The sequence below is a fragment of the Pleurodeles waltl genome, chromosome 7 (assembly GCF_031143425.1).
Source record: "Pleurodeles waltl isolate 20211129_DDA chromosome 7, aPleWal1.hap1.20221129, whole genome shotgun sequence".
NCBI classification, from domain to species: domain Eukaryota; kingdom Metazoa; phylum Chordata; class Amphibia; order Caudata; family Salamandridae; genus Pleurodeles; species Pleurodeles waltl.
In genome coordinates, this window is record NC_090446.1 from 366,561,011 (window position 1) to 366,580,422 (window position 19,412).

General features: G+C 49.2%; 1 protein-coding gene across 1 annotated transcript in view; it reads left to right on the plus strand.

Annotated features, from left to right (window-relative positions):
- AHCY (adenosylhomocysteinase) overlaps nucleotides 1–19,412 on the plus strand; it is a 124,734-nt gene that overhangs the window by 86,026 nt on the left and 19,296 nt on the right. Inside the window, exon 9 of the mRNA XM_069243818.1 lies at nucleotides 18,195–18,389. Within this exon, the coding sequence (XP_069099919.1) occupies nucleotides 18,195–18,389 (195 nt within the window). The remainder of the gene's footprint in view (nucleotides 1–18,194; nucleotides 18,390–19,412) is intronic.

Genomic DNA, 19,412 nt, shown 5'->3' on the forward strand with positions numbered 1-19,412 from the left:
CAGATAGGGCAGGGAACTGTGGTTTACTTGGGACACCTTGTAGGTGGAGGCCAAGTTCAACCACTCCAACCCAAGATCCAGACTATTCTGGACTGGGTAGCTCCAAAAACCCAGACTCAAGTCAGGGCATTCCTTGGCTTGACTGGGTATTACAGGAGGTTTGTGAAGGGATATGGATCCATTGTGACAGCCCTCACTGAACTCACCTCCAAGAAAATGCCCAAGAAAGTGAACTGGACTGTGGAATGCCAACAGGCCTTTGACACCCTGAAACAAGCAATGTGCTCAGCACCAGTTCTAAAAGCTCCAGATTATTCTAAGCAGTTCATTGTGCAGACAGATGCCTCTGAACATGGGATAGGGGCAGTTTTGTCCCAAACAAATGATGATGGCCTTGACCAGCCTGTTGCTTTCATTAGCAGGAGGTTACTCCCCAGGGAGCAGCGTTGGAGTGCCATTGAGAGGGAGGCCTTTGCTGTGGTTTGGTCCCTGAAGAAGCTGAGACCATACCTCTTTGGGACTCACTTCCTAGTTCCAACTGACCACAGACCTCTCAAATGGCTGATGCAAATGAAAGGTGAAAATCCTAAACTGTTGAGGTGGTCCATCTCCCTACAGGGAATGGACTTTATAGTGGAACACAGACCTGGGACTGCCCATGCCAATGCAGATGGCCTTTCCAGGTTCTTCCACTTAGAAAATGAAGACTCTCTGGGGAAAGGTTAGTCTCATCCTCTTTCGTTTGGGGGGGGGTTGTGTAAGGAAATGCCTCCTTGGCATGGTTGCCCCCTGACTTTTTGCCTTTGCTGATGCTATGTTTACAATTGAAAGTGTGCTGAGGCCTGCTAACTAGGCCCCAGCACCAGTGTTCTTTCCCTAACCTGTACTTTTGTATCCACAATTGGCAGACCCTGGCATCCAGATAAGTCCCTTGTAACTGGTACTTCTAGTACCAAGGGCCCTGATGCCAAGGAAGGTCTCTAAGGGCTGCAGCATGTCTTATGCCACCCTAGAGACCTCTCACTCAGCACAGACACACTGCTTGCCAGCTTGTGTGTGCTGGTGAGAACAAAACGAGTAAGTCGACATGGCACTCCCCTCAGGGTGCCATGCCAGCCTCTCACTGCCTATGCAAGTATAGGTCAGTCACCCCTCTAGCAGGCCTTACAGCCCTAAGGCAGGGTGCACTATACCATAGGTGAGGGTACCAGTGCATGAGCATGATACCCCTACAGTGTCTAAACAAAACCTTAGACATTGTAAGTGCAGGGTAGCCATAAGAGTATATGGTCTGGGAGTTTGTCAAACACGAACTCCACAGCACCATAATGGCTACACTGAAAACTGGGAAGTTTGGTATCAAACTTCTCTGCACAATAAATGCACACTGATGCCAGTATACATTTTATTGCAAAATACACCCCAGAGGGCACCTTAGAGGTGCCCCCTGAAACTTAACCGACTATCTGTGTAGGCTGACTAGTTCCAGCAGCCTGCCACACTAGAGACATGTTGCTGGCCCCATGGGGAGAGTGCCTTTGTCACTCTGAGGCCAGTAACAAAGCCTGCACTGGGTGGAGATGCTAACACCTCCCCCAGGCAGGAGCTGTAACACCTGGCGGTGAGCCTCAAAGGCTCACCCCTTTGTCACAGCCCAGCAGGGCACTCCAGCTTGCTGGAGTTGCCCGCCCCCTCCGGCCACGGCCCCCACTTTTGGCGGCAAGGCTGGAGGGAACAAAGAAAGCAACAAGGAGGAGTCACTGGCCAGTCAGGACAGCCCCTAAGGTGTCCTGAGCTGAGGTGACTCTAACTTTTAGAAATCCTCCATCTTGCAGATGGAGGATTCCCCCAATAGGGTTAGGATTGTGACCCCCTCCCCTTGGGAGGAGGCACAAAGAGGGTGTACCCACCCTCAGGGCTAGTAGCCATTGGTTACTAACCCCCCAGACCTAAACACGCCCTTAAATTTAGTATTTAAGGGCTACCCTGAACCCTAGAAAATTAGATTCCTGCAAACTACAAGAAGGACTGCCTAGCTGAAAACCCCTGCAGAGGAAGACCAGAAGACGACAACTGCCTTGGCTCCAGAAACTCACCGGCCTGTCTCCTGCCTTCCAAAGAACTCTGCTCCAGCGACGCCTTCCAAGGGACCAGCGACCTCCGAATCCTCTGAGGACTGCCCTGCTTCGAAAAAAGACAAACTCCAGAGGACAGCGGACCTGCTCCAAAAAGACTGCAACTTTGTTTCAAGGAGCAGCTTTAAAGACCCTGCAATCTCCCCGCAAGAAGCGTGAGACTTGCAACACTGCACCCGGCGACCCCGACTCGGCTGGCGGAGAACCAACACCTCAGGGAGGACCCCCGGACTACTCTACGACTGTGAGTACCAAAACCTGTCCCCCCTGAGCCCCCACAGCGCCGCCTGCAGAGGGAATCCCGAGGCTTCCCCTGACCGAGACTCTCTGAAACCTCAGTCCCGACGCCTGGAAAAGACCCTGCACCCGCAGCCCCCAGGACCTGAAGGACCGGACTTTCACTGCAGAAGTGACCCCCAGGAGTCCCTCTCCCTTGCCCAAGTGGAGGTTTCCCCGAGGAAGCCCCCCCCTTGCCTGCCTGCAGCGCTGAAGAGATCCGTTGATCTCTCATAGACTAACATTGCAAACCCGACGCTTGTTTCTACACTGCACCCGGCCGCCCCCGCGCTGCTGAGGGTGAAATTTCTGTGTGGGCTTGTGTCCCCCCCCGGTGCCCTACAAAACCCCCCTGGTCTGCCCTCCGAAGACGCGGGTACTTACCTGCAAGCAGACCGGAACCGGGGCACCCCCTTCTCTCCATTCTAGCCTATGCGTTTTGGGCACCACTTTGAACTCTGCACCTGACCGGCCCTGAGCTGCTGGTGTGGTAACTTTGGGGTTGCTCTGAACCCCCAACGGTGGGCTACCTTGGACCAAGAACTGAACCCTGTAAGTGTCTTACTTACCTGGTAAAACTAACAAAAACTTACCTCCCCCAGGAACTGTGAAAATTGCACTAAGTGTCCACTTTTAAAGTAGCTATTTGTGAATAACTTGAAAAGTATACATGCAATTGAAATGATTCAAAGTTCCTAATGTACTTACCTGCAATACCTTTCAAACAAGATATTACATGTTAAATTTGAACCTGTGGTTCTTAAAATAAACTAAGAAAATATATTTTTCTATACAAAACCTATTGGCTGGATTTGTCTCTGAGTGTGTGTACCTCATTTATTGTCTGTGTATGTACAACAAATGCTTAACACTACTCCTTGGATAAGCCTACTGCTCGACCACACTACCACAAAATAGAGCATTAGTATTATCTCTTTTTACCACTATTTTACCTCTAAGGGGAACCCTTGGACTCTGTGCATGCTATTCCTTACTTTGAAATAGCACATACAGAGCCAACTTCCTACACAGAGCTTTTCGATGTCCGTGGGACAGCAGACCACACCAGCCGGTCGACGGTCTTGAGGTGCCTCTGTATGCAGGGGAGTGACTCCTTCAATCCAAGGGAGGTTCCTTCCTGGTGCAAACATAGTCTTTGTGAACCTGGAGGATGCACAGCCTTGGATTTTGCTGAATTCTTGCAGGATCTGGAGAAACAATGTTGCAATAGGAGTCTTCCCACCAGAAGCAGATGTTTTAGTTCCAAAGCAGACCAGCAGCGGTTCCAGAGACCAAGAACAGATGTCTTGAGGTGTTCTTTGTAGAGTCTTGTTCGGCAAATCTGAGGACCCACCTTTGGGGGAGCCCTTAACCCTAACAGGGGGTTGGTCACTGTCTGGGGTGACCCACCTTTCAGAGGGGGGGTCAGAGACATCATTTACCTGACCTAACCAGTAAGATGCTCCCAGGGGCCTCTACCCATTTGGTTTCAAGATGGCAGAATCAAATGGCCACCTGGCAGAGCTCTGTGCACCTCCCTAGGGGAGGAACCGGACAGGGGTGTGTTCACTCCCCTATCCTTTGTGCAGTTTTGCACCAGAGCAGGAACCGGGGGTTCCTGAACTTGTGCAAATCGGATTATGCAAGGAGGGCATCAAATGTGCCCTTCAAAGAAGTCTGGTGGCGCTTAGAGGCCACCCATCCCTTAGACACCCAATACACAGGGGGAGGTGGTCACACCTTTCCCTTGCAGGAAATCCTTTGTTCTGCCTTCATCAGCAGGAAGCCAGAACAGTACCTGGGGTAGGCAGCAACGTGGGCTGGCAGCCACACCCTGGAAGGCTGCACAAGGAGAACGGGGGCCGGGGTGATCCTCTAAGGAACCCCTAGAGTATGGGGTATCATGCATCTAGCACTGGAATTGTTGTAGTTGCTTGATTCCAACATGTTTTATATCAAACATGCCTAGGTTTGGAGAAGCCATTATGTATTTGGACCACTCGTGTTGACCAGTGCCTACTACATACCTTAAGATGGCTTCTCCGTACTTATAAAGCCCAGGGGCTGGAGTCTGTGGTTTGTAGGGGTACCCTGCTCATGCAAGGGTACCCTCACACTTAGGGACATGCACCCTGCCCTTGGGCTTAAGAACCTACCATAGGGGTGACTTAGTGTCAGTGACCAGGATATAAGGCATGCCTTTTATCTGTGGTGAAAGGGTGCATGCACCCTTTCACACAGGCTGCAATGGCAGACCTGTAGGCATAGTTTGCATGGGCTCCCAGGGGTGGCAGAATACATGAGGGCCATGGGGACTACCCTGGTGTACCAGTGTCCTGTGTACCCAAGTACCATATACTAAGGACTTACATTAGTGCACCACTATGCCAATTGTGGGTGTAAAAAGTTACCCGGCAACCAAATTTAGAGCGGAGCACAGTTGCTGGGGTCCTGGTTAGTAGGATCCCGGGAACTACAGTCTAAAATCACTGACATCAGACAAAACGTGGGGGTAACTATGCTAGAAAAATGGCACCTTCCTAAAGCAACCTTGACCAGCTTAACGTGTTCCACAAGGCACATTTCATATGTTGCATACCTTGTTTGGGACAAATTCCGATAAGGACTATGATGCAAGAGATGAAATCGGCCAGCCCCATAACAAAGAAAACCGGTATGATGACCACCAAAAGGCCAGTGGTCTTTATAACTCTCTTGATTTTGGCCTTAGCTGACCCCTTGGTCCTGCCACTGAAGAGTGCTCTTTTGCAGTAGTTATGTGGACGGTGGCTGAAGTTTTTATCCTCTAGCTCCTTGCCTTATAGATCTGATAGACTTCTCGCTGCAGATTCCTTATGTTTGAACTTTCCTTAAACAGACTGGATCCGTAATTTTTTTCATAAACAGTAACCCTGCATGCTGGTAGAAGACAATCGGCTCTGGGTGGTCTCATCGGTATTGTCTGCGCGGGCAGTGACATGCGCAGTGTATCCCAGCATGCTGATATTATTTTTTGTTTTTCTTTCCGTGCCATTTACTGCAGATCCTGGAACCCCTACCTCTTCTGTCTTTTTAACTGAGCTTTTTTCAGCTTTTGTCTAAGCTTTCAGTAATTTTTCTACTGGTGTAGCTGGAATGTTATCTTGGAAGGCCGGCTTCTAGCCCTGTGGCTCAAGTCACCAACCAGGTTCAGTGACGGACCTGCACTGTTTATTTGCTACCTTGAGCACAACCACAACATTAAGATCTGCTTCGACTGCTGCGCCATGAACCTGAAAGTCTTGAGGAAGCGGTCCAGCTAGCTTCTGGTGACTCGACATGCGATGCCGCAATGGTCTCTATTCCAGTCGAGAAGAAGGTACTGGGATCTGTCACGGAGTCCAAGATCTTCATTGCATTCTAAGTAGCTCCAGTTGGGTAAGTGCCCCTGCAAGAAGACGAGTGAAGTCGAAGAGGTCGTCTTTACCTGTCTGTTGAAGTTAACTGATGTGACGAGGAAGCGTCATTTGAGGCCTGGCTTCGGGGTTGAGTCTGCGCTTGGGTCGCCTCCATGCCTTCCCAAGTTTTCGGGAGCCAGAGCGACCCCCACCCAACTCAGTTTAGGAGGCTATGCATGCCATATTTGGGCGGCCTGTTCCCTCCCGTGCGCCCTCAAGCTCCATGGGCTTGAGTGGCCCCGACTGGTTCTCTGCCAGCAGCTACGGCCGTGGTGCCAGTCGGGCCCCTTGGATTCACTGATGGGTCCGGATTGACGCCGGTTGTACCATGTCAGTCTTCCCCAGCGCCAATGACATGCTCCTGGTGACATTCCACTGACCGACACAGAGCTGGAGGGACGTCAGCACTGGCCCGACTGGAGCCCTGTCCTCCAGGTAAGATCCTGAGCCCTATTCCTATGGACTTGGACTCTGAGGAGTGAGAGGGGTCACTGGACCCTGAAGAATACCGGCCCCTAGATCCTAACTTGGACTGGTGTGAGGACCTAGCGGGCTGGATAATTCTCCAGATACTGACATGGTTTCTTCTAATGTGGCTACGTAGGAGGGAGCCTGATTAACAGTGGTGGTGAGGGCCGTTTGAGGTCCTTGATCTTCAGTTAACCTCACTGGTAGTCAAGACTACTTTATTTACCAAAGTGCTTCAGCTGGAAGTGACGCCTTCCGAACCGCTTCCCCCATTTAACAAAACCCTCATGGACATCCTGCTAGGTTCTTGCTGTCCTGTGAACTGGACGATTACCAGCTTCCCTGCCCCAGGGGTCCACAGTTTCCTCACCCAACACTCTACTCCAGAGAGCTTGGTGGTCCAAGCCTCAACCTCCCATGTAAATAGTGGTGCACTCACTACCATCTCACAGGACAGGGAATCAGAGGCTGGACACCTTAGAAAAGAAAATGTTTTCTTCCACCAGCCTGGCACTACGGTCAATGACCTCTGCATGCTTTTTTTTTTTTTAGTTTTACTCCCACGCACTTTGGCGATACAGTTGTGCAGGTGCTGCCAGCGGTCCCGAAGGAAGGCCGGGCGGTAATCTGCCAAGCTGTTGCTATCAGGAGAAATGCAGCCAAGATGCAGCTATGTTCACAGTCCGATGTGGACTGGACACCACAGACTTGCTGGACAGAGCGATTTCATTGTCTGTGAATTTGAGTTTGTAATACTTTGATTTTGTTCAACAGCATAATACAATACATTAACAGTAAAATTTAATATAATTAAATAGATATTTTACCTAAAAATAAAAAAATAGGCTCCACCCCTGGCTTCTGACAACTGGGTTTTCAAGGGCTCTCCAAGCATCGCATACGGACATGACCTATAGCACCAGTCTCTTCAGAGACAAGACTGACTCAGCGATGGAACATTTCAAAGATAGCAGGGCTACGGCCAAGTCCTTGGGTCAATCCATGGTCCCTCACCAATCTTAGTCTACTTTTCGCTCCTTTCATGGCCCTGGAAGGGGCTTCTAACTGCGTCTTTCCCCACTTAACCACCATGCCATCATATCCTGTATTGGCGGTCTATCACATCAGACCAAAGGGTTGCTCAAATGTTTGGAAGGGGAGACTCCTTCTCGTTCGTGACCACTGCTCTACCTGTGCCACCCACCCGTGAAAGATTGACGGAGGACCACCCTTCTTGTCTCTGCCCGGAAGTGACCACTTTCTTGACCAAGGGAGCCATAGAGAGGATGCTGATACCAGAAGTAGATTGTGGTTGTTACAACCTGCTACTCTGGTACCAAAAAAGGACAGAGGCTTTCATCCTGTCCTAGACTTGCACCTTCTCAATTTCTTCCTGAAACAGAAGTTCAGATTGCTCATGCACGCTCAGGTAATGTCTAATTTGAACCCGGGTGACTAGATCGTAGTGTTGGATTTGCAGGGTGGTTACTTCCACATCCCCATCCTGCATGCTTACAGGTGTTAACTGTGGTTGATGGTAGGCCACAAGCATTTTCAGTAAACTGTGCTTTTTTGGCCTCGTAAGCACCCCTCAGTTTGGTGGTGGTTTCAGCTCATCTGCAGAGATCAGGGGTGCCAGTCTTTCTCCGTCTCAATGACTGCCTGTTGAAGGTGGGCTTACACCAGTTGATCATCTCCCACCTCCAGACTATGGCGGACCTCCTGCACTCACTGGGGTTCACGATAAACAGTCAAAGTCACACCTGACTCCCTCAGGTGCTCCCTTTTATTGGATGTGTTCTGAACACATTGCAGTTTTGGGCTTACTCTCCCGAACAGTGAGTACAGGATATTCAGGCTATGATACTGAGGTTTCACCCTCTATCCTGGATTTTGGTGAGCCTGAAAGGCTGCTTGACCTCATGGCCTTCTGCATCCTAGGTGTGACACATGCCCGCTGGCATAGGGTGGCTTTACATTGGGACCTGAAGTTCCAGTGGTCGCAGCATCATGGGAATCACTCCAACATGGTCCAGATTTTGGAGGAAACTGTAAACTCTCTGCAGTGGTGGCAAACAAGCTACCAGTGGGTCAGCAGCAGACCCCTCTCCCTTCCCCAACCATAGCTAACAGTGATGACAGATGTCACTCGTGGGATGGGGCGGCCATCTGGGAGGGGTGGAGATCAGAGGCCTCTGGTCCCTGGTGAAATACAGACTCCACATCAATCTACTGGAGCGCTGGGCAATCCAACGGACATTTACGGAAGGGGAAGGCAGTGCAAAGGCGGCCACATCCAGTTGGATCGTGCTGTTCATTAAGATTTGCCACACATTGGCTGAAAAGCAACCACCTGAGGGTTTGCTTGCTCATGCCATCAGAGCAAAGACTGTTGACCACTGCTTTAGGACACGGAGTTCCGGTCCTGGACATCTGGCAGGCAGCAAAGTGGGCAGCGAAGCACACGTTCACCGAACTCTACTGCCTCGACAATCCGGTCCGTCAGGAGGGAAACTATGCCTATTCAGTCCTGCAGGACTTTTTGGTCTAAAATCACTCAGTCCCACCTCCTGGGAGGTACTGCTTAGATATCTATTCAAAGGTGAGGAATCTGCAGCTAAGTTTGAATCAGATGAAAAAATGACTTCCCTTCGATAATGCCTTATCTGGTATAGATTGTCTAGCCACAGATTCCTTACTGACTCACCCATCCTCCCTAAGAGCAGATTCTAAAGTCTGGGTTTTCCCTTTTCAGAGCCCTAGTGTAGGAATCTGTCTCTGTATATACTATATCAAATTGAGATATAGTGTGCACAGAGTCCTGGGGTTCCCCAAGAGGCTTGACAGAGGCAATAATAGATAATACTAATACTCTATTGTGGTAGTGTGGTCGAGCAGTTAGGCTTATCAGAGGGTAGTATTAAGCATTTGATGTACACACACAGGCAATAGAAGAAACACACTCAATGACGTAACTCCAAACCAATAGGATTTTATATAGAAAAATATCTGTTACTTTATTACTAGAACCACAGGACTCCGTTCAGATGTAAATACTGTTGCAGGTAAGTACTTAGCATAGACATCAATGTAACTTTGTTTCACTTTAGTCGAGTAAATAGTTTTTAAGAAAACAGAGAATATCTATTTTACAAGTGGACACTGTACATTTTCAGAACAGTTCCTGGGGGAAGAAAACAAAGTACAGTTTTAGAGGTAAGTACACGACTTACAATTCCAGTCTCCGGGTTATAGGTAGTCCACCGTTGGGGGTTCAAGTCAACCCCAAACACCCACCACCAACAACACTGGGCCGGCTGGGTGCTGAGGTCAAAGTTGAGCAATTTTAACAGGGGCTCCTATGGCAACAGGGGGTACTCGGTATTCGGTCTGCCAGCTGGTAAGTACCCGTGGCTCGGAGGGCAGACCAGGGGTGATTTAGAGGAGCACTGGAGGGGCCCCAAGTAGGCACCAATCCCACACCCTGAGCGGCACTGGGGCAGTCGGGTGCAGGGTGCAAACAAGGATTCGGGTTTCCAATGAAACTCTGAGGGGACCCCGAGGGTCACTCACACGCTGCAGGCGAGGTCCGGGCAGGTGTGTCGGGCACACCACTGGTTGGACAGGGAAGAGAGCCGCCTGTTGATTGTGGTTGCAACAGGTGTCTATTTCTCCAAGGGCTGGGGGCTGCAGATGCAGTGGGTCCTTTGGCTTCTGTTATCTTTGTCCAGGGCAGTCGTGGTCAGGTGGGTCCTCGGGATTCCCTGTGCAGGCGTCGTCGTGGAAGGGTCAACCCAGGGTGGTCCCTTGGTCACCGTCACCTGGGGGGGTCCTCTCTGGTCGGTTGGGCCACCTGAACTCGGGCCATGGGCGTCTGGTGCAGTGTGGTTAGGACTCACACTTCTGGAGTGAAGTGGGAGTCCTTTAGAAGAGGTTTCTTCTTTTCTTCTTTGGACAGGGCCGCTATCCACAGGAGTTCTCGATCCTCTGTGATGCAGGCAGTCCTCTGGAGGTTTTTCATAGGTCGCTGGGCCTGCGGGACATGTCTCTTTTCTTCTGCAGGTTCTTTGAAGCAGGAGACAGGCCAGTATGGCTGGGGCCAAGTCAGTTGTCTACTTTCCTTTTCTGCTGGGGTTTCCGCTAAGCAATCCTCCTTGTGAGTTCGTCATGAATCTGATGATCTGGGTTCAGGGTTGCCCCTAAATACTAAATTTAGGGGTGTGTTAGTCAGAGGGCAGTAGCCAATGGCTACACCCTCCTTGTGCCCACTCCTGAGGAGGGGGGCACATCCTACTCCTCCAAAGCAAGATGGAGGATTTCTCAAGGAGGGGGGGGTCACTTCAGCCCAGGTCTCCTTAGGGGGTGGACCTGGCTGAAGGGGTGGTGACTCCTTGTTTTTCTCCTTATCCCTCTGGACTTGCTGCCAAAAGTGGGGGCTCGTCCAGGGGGTGGGGGGGGGGGGGGGAGGAGGGGCCTTGGCTGGCATCTCCACTGGCTGGAGTGCCCTTGGTATTGTAACACCAGGCCTGAGCCTTTGAGGCTCATCGCCAGGTGTTAGTTCCTGCTGGCCCCAGAGCACACAGATGCTCACCCCCAGGGGTCAGAAACTCGTCTCTGCGGCAGGCTGGCACAGACCAGTCAGTCCTGCACTGAACGATTGGGTAAAATACAGGGGGCATCTCTAAGATGCCCTCTGTGTCCATTTTTTAATAAATCCAACACTGGCATCAGTGTGTGTTTATTGTTCGGAGAAGTTTGATACCAAACTTCCCAGTATTTACTGTAGCCATTATGGAACTGTGGAGTTCGTTTGGCAAACTCCCAGACCATATACTTAATATGGCCACGCTGTATTTACGATGTCTTAGAATGGACTTAGACACTGTAGGGGCCTATTGCTCATGCAGCTATGCCCCCACCTGTGGTATTGTGCAACCTGCCTTAGGGCTTTAAGGCTTGCTAGAGGGGTGACTTAACTATGCAACAGGCAGCATTTTGTGTGCATGACATCCTGAGAGGGATGCCATGTCGGCTTTTGCCTTTTGTGGCCCCACCAACACACACAACCTGCAATGGCTGTGTGCATGTGTGAGGGGTCCCTTAGGGTGGCACAATACATGCTGCAGCCCTTAGGGACCTTCCCTGGTCACAGTGCCCTTGGTACCACTGGTACTTTTTACAAGGGACTTATCTGTGTGCCAATTGTGGAAACAATAGTACTTTTTTAGTGAAAGAAGACTGGTGCAGGGTCCCAGCACACTCATTCAAGTCAGCGCTCCTGATGTGGAAAGTCACGTAAAGAAACTCAAGTCAGTGTGTTGAGTTGGTGCCTATATAAGCACCCCGCATGTCACTTCAGTGCAGACAATGCCACTTAGAGCCGATGGACTGCACCTACTGGCATGCAAAGGTACTGCTCACGAAAGTTTCTGGATCTAGTCTGATGCCTGTGGAAAATTCAAGAGTAAGAAATCTTCGCTATATAGTCTCTACTAGATAACGTGTTTCTGACGGTAACTAGTTAGTCAAAGCCAGTACCCTGACCAAAGGTACTTTAGCCAGCACAAACCACTGCTGCGCCCCTACTACCATTTTAATGATTGACTCATGTGGTGCCTGGGCCAAAACTTGCTCTGGGCTGCTAGTTAATCTCCAAATTGCGAGAGGCAACAAGCCGTCCCTGGTGACCCTGCCTTTCTGTCTCAGTGCCCCTCTCCTGATAGCTTGGTGGTGTAGGTTTCGGCCAGTCTGACCCCAAATACTTTTCAGACTACTCTCCTGAATAGGGAGTCTGAGAGGGGAGACCTTTGGAAAGATTTTCTTTCACTAGTTTGGCTTTCAGGTCAGTCAGTGCAGGCTGCTATTTCCACCTCTTTGGGATTCTGTTGCTCAAGTTCTCTCACGTGTCCTGGAACATCTGCGACCTGTTCTTACCCAAGCTATACAGGATGCCAAACGTACAATACATTGTGGGCTAGATACTCCAGATTCCATTGGGTGAGCCAGTGGCACTAGATTTGCTGCTCTTCGCCATGCTTAGCTAATATTTTAAGGTGATGCCCAGTTGTTCCTTAAAAACATGCCCTTTGACAGGACTCACCTCGTTTTGGAAAGCAGATTGCTCTCTAGAGCACTTCAGAGTAGGCCACAGAGTACTCCCGGGCTTATCTGCTCTGCCAGCTGCATAATCCAATTGTTCCTTTCGTGGTTTCATGAAAGGTACCCCAAACTGCCAACCGCTTCAACCTCGGTAAGGTGACCAGCAATTTTGAGGTCTAGGCTGTGGCAACCACTGACCCTGTGGTTTGGGGCAGTGTGTCAGCTGGTCTACTGCTCCCCGTCACCCTGTGGCCCAAACTTCAAAACCCCTTTAGAGTGCCCTAAGTGAAGCAGCGCCACCCAATTGGACGCAGGAAGCAATGACTGTTACTCAGTTGACTGGCCATAATATTGGACAGGTGGGTCCTGCAGATTGTCCTGAATGGATGTGCCTTGCAGTTCCAAGCCACTGTAACCCCACCTTCCATTATACCTGGAATTACACATGGAGGTGCCAAAGGAGGACAGAGATCTTTGTCTTATTTTAGATTTGTGCCTCTCTGTACCTTCCTCCGACAAGATAAATAAATGCTCACCCTGGCATAGAGCTGTTGTCCTCGACCTGGAGACTGGATGGTGGTGTTGGATTTACAGGACACACATTTCCATATAACCGTCCTGCAACTCATTAGCGCTACCTGTGGTTTGTGATAGGACAGGAGCATTTTCAGCTCACTGTGCTCCCTTTTGGTGTCAACTGTGCTTCGCAGGTGTTCACAAACGCGATGGTAGTGGTAGCAGCACAGTCATAGGTCAAGGGTCCCAGTCTTCCTCTACCTTGATGACTGGCTGTTGACAGCGGGCTTGTCCCAGGCAGCATTCAGCCACCTCTAGACTATGATAAAGCTTCTTTCAACATGCCAATGACACACCTGACTTGTCAACACTCCCCTTCATCTGAGCCATTCTGGACACTATCATATTTTGTGCTTTCCCCTGGAAAGGAGAGTCCAGGACATTCAGGCTATGGTTCTGAACTTTGTCTGTGTCCTGGATTACAGCACAGTTTACTTGGAGGGTGTTAGGACTGATAGCCTTCTGCATCCTGCTGTACAAGCAAGCCAGGCGGCAAATGCAGGCTTTATAGTGGGATGTGATGTGTGCCCAACATCAAGGAGACCTCTGCCAGCTTCCAGATTTCAGAGGAGGCTGCAAAAGATCTGCAGCAGTGGTTACTGCACCGTGATAAGTCTGAGGCAGACCCCTCTTCTTACTTCTCGTAGCTGACAGTGGTTTAATCCATCATTTATGGGTTGGGGCGGCCACCTGGGTGAGATGGAGATCATAGCCCCTGGTCTCTGGCAGAGTCCGAGCTCCATATCATCTTTCATTTGGCTTTGAAAGTCTTCATTCCTTATAAGCCTGTCATTGTGACAAATGTGTGGCTTGTTCATCACTTTTTGTCGCTACGTTGGGAACTTGGTTCTCACATTTCATTTCTACTTCATTTGAGCCGCTTTGCAGCTGTCCTTTACAGTGTCTCACTCCCTAGTTCCTTGTTGCCATAAAATCTGCATGACGTGTAAGTGAGCTTCAAACTCTCTCAACCCTCTGTAAACCACCACCTTCCCAGACAAATTAGTTCTGAGGACGCGAGCATCCTCCTAGCCGAGGTTTTGATGCCATTTCACGATAGTCTGAATATCACCTTACTGTGTTTTACTCACCCCACCCCTCTGAGGAGCAGGAGAACTCTATTGCATGGTCCCCTAAAGAGCACTGAGCTTTTACATCGATCATATCAGCAAACACCAGGTAAACGATGTAGGAGGCTGGCTCAGGTTATGGTGTGCACCTATGGTGGGGCAACTAATACTGAGTTCAGGCAATCCTTAGTGATGGTGAATAGGTGTTCAGATAGCAAAAAACTCCAAGGGATAGCTGAGATGAGCAGCTGAAGCTTAACCAGGACGAATGTAAGGCACTTGAAATACCACAATAGTCCGACAATAACTTAACCAAAAGAAAGAACCACACAGCTGTTGCAAAAAATAAAGGATTCTTTATTACAGCACTACTACTAGACTAGCATTGGTATATCTCCCTATGGAGATATCTACTCACAATATATAACCAAGGTAACCAGCAAAAATAGCATAAAATACACATGGGCCCTATTGGGGAGCCAAACCATATATGAAGAAAGTGGAATGCAAAACAAGCACTGGCAACTGCAAGCAGGAGCTGAAGAGGTATTTGCAGAGCGTTTGGGACCAGCATGGTCCAGATGACTCTGTCCTTGAAGGGGGGAGTATGGTTGGCCCTCAGCACGCAGGAAGGCCAGCAGAAGTCGTTGGAGGCCCCACGAGTTACCCACAGGCGTTGGACACAGAGAATCACAAGGAGACCTCAGCAGCACAACAACAGAAGCACCACAACAGAAGCACCACGTCGCAGGAGTTGCGGGACAGGGGCTGATCTTCTATTTGCAGAGTGCTGCAGGCCAGGACTTCTTGGAGCCTGAAGGTCTCCTGGAGGTAGTCAACCAGCCTTGGCAAGAGCAACAGCTGTGGTGCACAGGGGTTCCAGTCCGGTAGCAGGGGCCCACAGTCAAGTTGGTCAGAAAACAAGCTGGACCCACAGAAAGCCTGTGATGCAGAGCCTTTCTATGTCTGTGGGACAGCAGACCCCACCAGCTGATCGCCGTCTTGAGGTGCCTATGGATGCGGGGGAGTGACTCCTTCACTCCAAGGAAGGTTCCTTCCTGCATCCAGGTGCAAACAGTGACCTTGTGATCCTGGAGGTTGCACAGCTTTGGATGTTGCAGAATTCTTGCAGGATCCGGCGAAACAATGTTGCAGTGGGAGCCTTGCCACCAGAGGCAGAAGTGTTTCTGTTCCAAAGCAGACCAGTAATGGTTCGAGACCAGGAGGAAAAGATGTCTTGCGGAGCGGTCCTTGTAGAGTCTTGCTCGATGAATCTGAGGACCCACCCACGGGGAGCCTTTAAGTAATCCAAAAAGGTCACCCTGAAGTGACCCACCTATCCGAGGTGGTCAGGGACATCATCTACCTGGCCTACCAGTCAGATGCTCCCAGGGGCCTCTGCCCATCTTGTTTTCAAGATGGCAGAATCAAGTGGCCACCTGGCAGAGATCTGTGAACCTCCCTAGGGGAGGAACTGGACATGGTGGGTGGTCACTCCCTTGTACTTTGTGCAGTTTCGTGCCTGAACGGGAACCAGGGGTTCCTGAACTGGTGCAAATCGAAATATACAAGGAGGGCCCAAAATGTGCACTTTAAAGCAGTCTGGTGGTGCTCACAGGCCACACCATCCCTTGGACACCTTATACACAGGAGAAGGTGGTCACACCTCTCCCTTGCGGGAAATCCTTTGTTGTGCCTCTCTGGCCTGAGCCAGGCTCACCGGCAGGAGTGCAGAACAGTGTCTGCAGTCAGCAGCAGCGTGGGCTGGCAGGTAGACCCCGTAAGGCTGCACAGGCAGAACCAGGGATCCTCTAAGGAACCACCAGAGTACATGTTATCATGCAACCACCAATGGAATCGGTGTAGTTGCTTAATTCCAACATGTTTGATACCAAACATGCCTTGGTTCGGAGAAGCCATTATGTAGTTGGACCACTTGTGTTGGTCAGTGTCCACTACATACCTCAAGATGGCTTCCCCCACACTGAGTCCAGGAAATGGAGCCTAGGGTCTGTAGGAGCACCCTGCTCATGCAGGGATACCCTCACACTTAAGGACATGCACCCTGCTCTTGGGCTGAAGGGCCTACCAGACAGGTGACTTACGGCCCAATAACGACCTTGGTGGATGGGACACACCATCACAAATGTGACCGATATCCTGTCTGCCGTTTTACAAGTTCCATTATATCCTGTGGAACTTATAAAACGACGGGTGGGATATCTGTCACGTTTGTGATGAAGTATCCCATCCACCAATATTGTAATCAGGCCCTTGGTGTCTACGTGCAGTGACCAGGATATAAGGCAAGCCTTATATCTGTGGTAAAAGTGTGCATGCACCATTTCACGCAGGCTGCAGTAGCTGGTCTGTAGACAGTCTGCATGGGCTCCCATGGGTGGCTCAATACATGCTGCAGCCCATGGGGAACCCCTGGTGTACCAATGCCCTGGGTACCTTAGTACCATATACTAGGGACTTACATTAGTGCACCAGTATGCCAATTGTGGAGGTAAAAGGTTTACCAGCAACCAAATAGAGGAGAGAGCACAGACACTGGGGTCCTGATTAGCAGGATCCCAGTTAACTACAGTCTAGACACAGACATAAGGCAAAAAGTGGGAATAACTATGCTAGAAAGATGGCACTTTCCTACAGATAAGCTCTTTATGGGGTTTGCCAGATTGAAAAAAGGCAAGGCTTTGCTGAAGAGGACTGTCTGCTGCTGGATCATGCTCTGTATTAAGAATCTGCTCAGCCTTAGCAGAAAAGCAGCCTCTGAAAGGGCTAAATTGAAATTCCATCCATAGACAAAGCGGCTACCACTGCGTTGTCAAACAGAGCTCCTGTGCTGGACATCTGCCAGAGGAGCTATGTGGATGTTCCTCCAAATGTTCACAAAGTGCTGCTGTCTGGATAGCCAGGTTCACTGCCTGCTTGGTCCTACTGGATTTTTTAGGTTTTAGTCCCTTCAGACACAGCTCCAACTAGGTTCATCTTTAGTATCTATTTCAAAGGGGTGGAATCTGTGGTTATAACTTTCAGAACAAATTACTTTGGTAATGCTCGTTCTGGTAGAGACTCTAACCGCAGATTCCTCACTGATCCTCCTTGTTCGGTGAGTTGGGCTCTATCCATTAATAAGATCCCAAGTTGAATAATCTGCACACATGTCAAAGCCAATTTGCTGTCTGTGCTCTGCATCTAGGGGTGCGGGCAGCCTTAAAAAGCAACTGATATTAGCATGTGTGAGTGGCACCTACATAGGCCCCGCAAGTCCTCGCAGGAGCAGAACAGCATCAGTGCGGAGCCACATGATGAAATGTTTCTGGCTACCGTTTGCTCACCTTTTGATTATTCCCTAGGAGTCAATCTGCAATTCTCTGCCAGGAAAAGCATTAATGAAGATGCATAACTTTGTCTTCTTGCTCTTTTATGACCATTTCTGGCTCCACCAAGGGGCCAAACTTTTCTTAAGTAATGTGCACCATGATCCAAAGTTGTCAGGTTCATCCTCTCGCAATGGAATTGCATAATCATAGTTACAGCTGTCCTTAACCTAAAATGCATCTCTGCGTAACACTGTTGTGGTCGTACTAAAGAGCAGAGGTTGCAAGAGTTTCTACATATAAATAATAAATTATTTAAAAGGCTGTTCTACATAATTAGTTCTTCGCTTCTCTCCATACTGGCTGCCCACCAAAATGTTGTCCCTCTCCTTGGGCATGGAAAGCTTACTTAATTTCTGTCGTTCTGGTTATTTTGATGATTAAGCTTTATGAAAGGCACTTAACGCTGAAAAGAGAAGTTGGACATGCCTTTTTTTTGTTGAGAATCTTGTTAGAATAATACACTACTTAAGCAGTTGAAGCTTCAGTGTGGGAGGAGCTGGAACTAAAGTCTGCAGTGGCTATTGTGCAAAAGGTCATCATTTAAATACATTTAATTGTTAAAAGTCAACCATCAGTCAAAAGCTACTGGCGTTTAGCCCCCCGGCATTTACTGTTTTGTGGTAGGAGTAGAAACAGCCACATTGATCCAGCAGTCAGTCCACAGTAATCTATCTTAAAAATATTAGTCCAGTGCTCTGCCAGTATATCTTATGCAATTCTTTTGTTCTTCCCCATCTGTAGGTTGACCGTTACCAGTTGAAAAACAACCGACACATAATCCTACTGGCAGAGGGCCGCTTGGTGAACTTGGGCTGTGCTATGGGTCACCCCAGCTTTGTCATGAGCAACTCCTTCACTAATCAGGTTTTAGCCCAGATAGAGCTGTGGACTAATCCAGACAAGTACCCTGTAGGAGTGCATTTCCTGCCAAAGAAGGTGAGTTTAGGAAAAGACTAAAGACCATTAGTTTTTTTTTTTCTCTCAAAGGCACGGGGTAGTGCTATGCATTAAGGGGCACCACAAACAGTCACTGTGCTGGTGAGTTGTACATTTTCCTTCTCATGTAGCTTGCCAACTTTGCTGACAGTGTATTGCATGTTTAGTGAATCAGTGTTACTACGATGCAGCCCCAGGTGACGTGCAGAAAATCTTCTCTTTAGCTTTGTCCAGGTGCCATTTTTATTCATTTCTTGTCCCTTATAACAACCACTCCAGGTGATATATTTTAGCTCTGTTTTACATTCGATTTTGCGTCTGTTTCTGTGAATCATCTTTATGACAGCAATTAAGTTTTAGGTCTGGCCTATATAATACTTTTGCTTATTTTCCAATTGTTTGCGGTAAAAAAACACATTATAAATCCATATTAATCATTTGGGTTGCCCTCTACGTCCATTGATGTGTTTAGGTATCATTCACTTTTTGTGTGTGCTCACTACAGCAATCACCATGTTAGTGGATGAACCAACTTCAGCCTTTGGCTGTTTTGCACTGAGTGATAACATTTTTCATGAGCACAACAGAACACACCTGCCTAAGAATTGCACCTCAGTGCTAGAGTTGGTATGCCTTTATTTTTGTTTTTAATACTTGCATTATTAGCATTTTAAGACATACATGACATATTACACATTCATGGATGCATGGTAAAGCATGTAACAGTACTATCAGAATCCCGGGTAACGCTTATATGTCCACATTCTGGGTGAAGCATCCTTCTGTGGCCTCGTCCAACATCCGCACTTTCTGCATTCCAGGAACTAGGCTGATAGCCCACCAGGCTCCAAAAGGCCCAACCCATGGGACAATCGCTTGTCAGGGGAGGCCCATCTGGGTCTTGGGTGGGAACTGACTGCTAAAATGGTCAGGGTTCATGTAATTCCCTAAGGGTGATAATGGATGCTAGCCCCCCTTGGAGGGGCCGGAAATGTGACTGGAGTGCCAGACTATACAACCAAA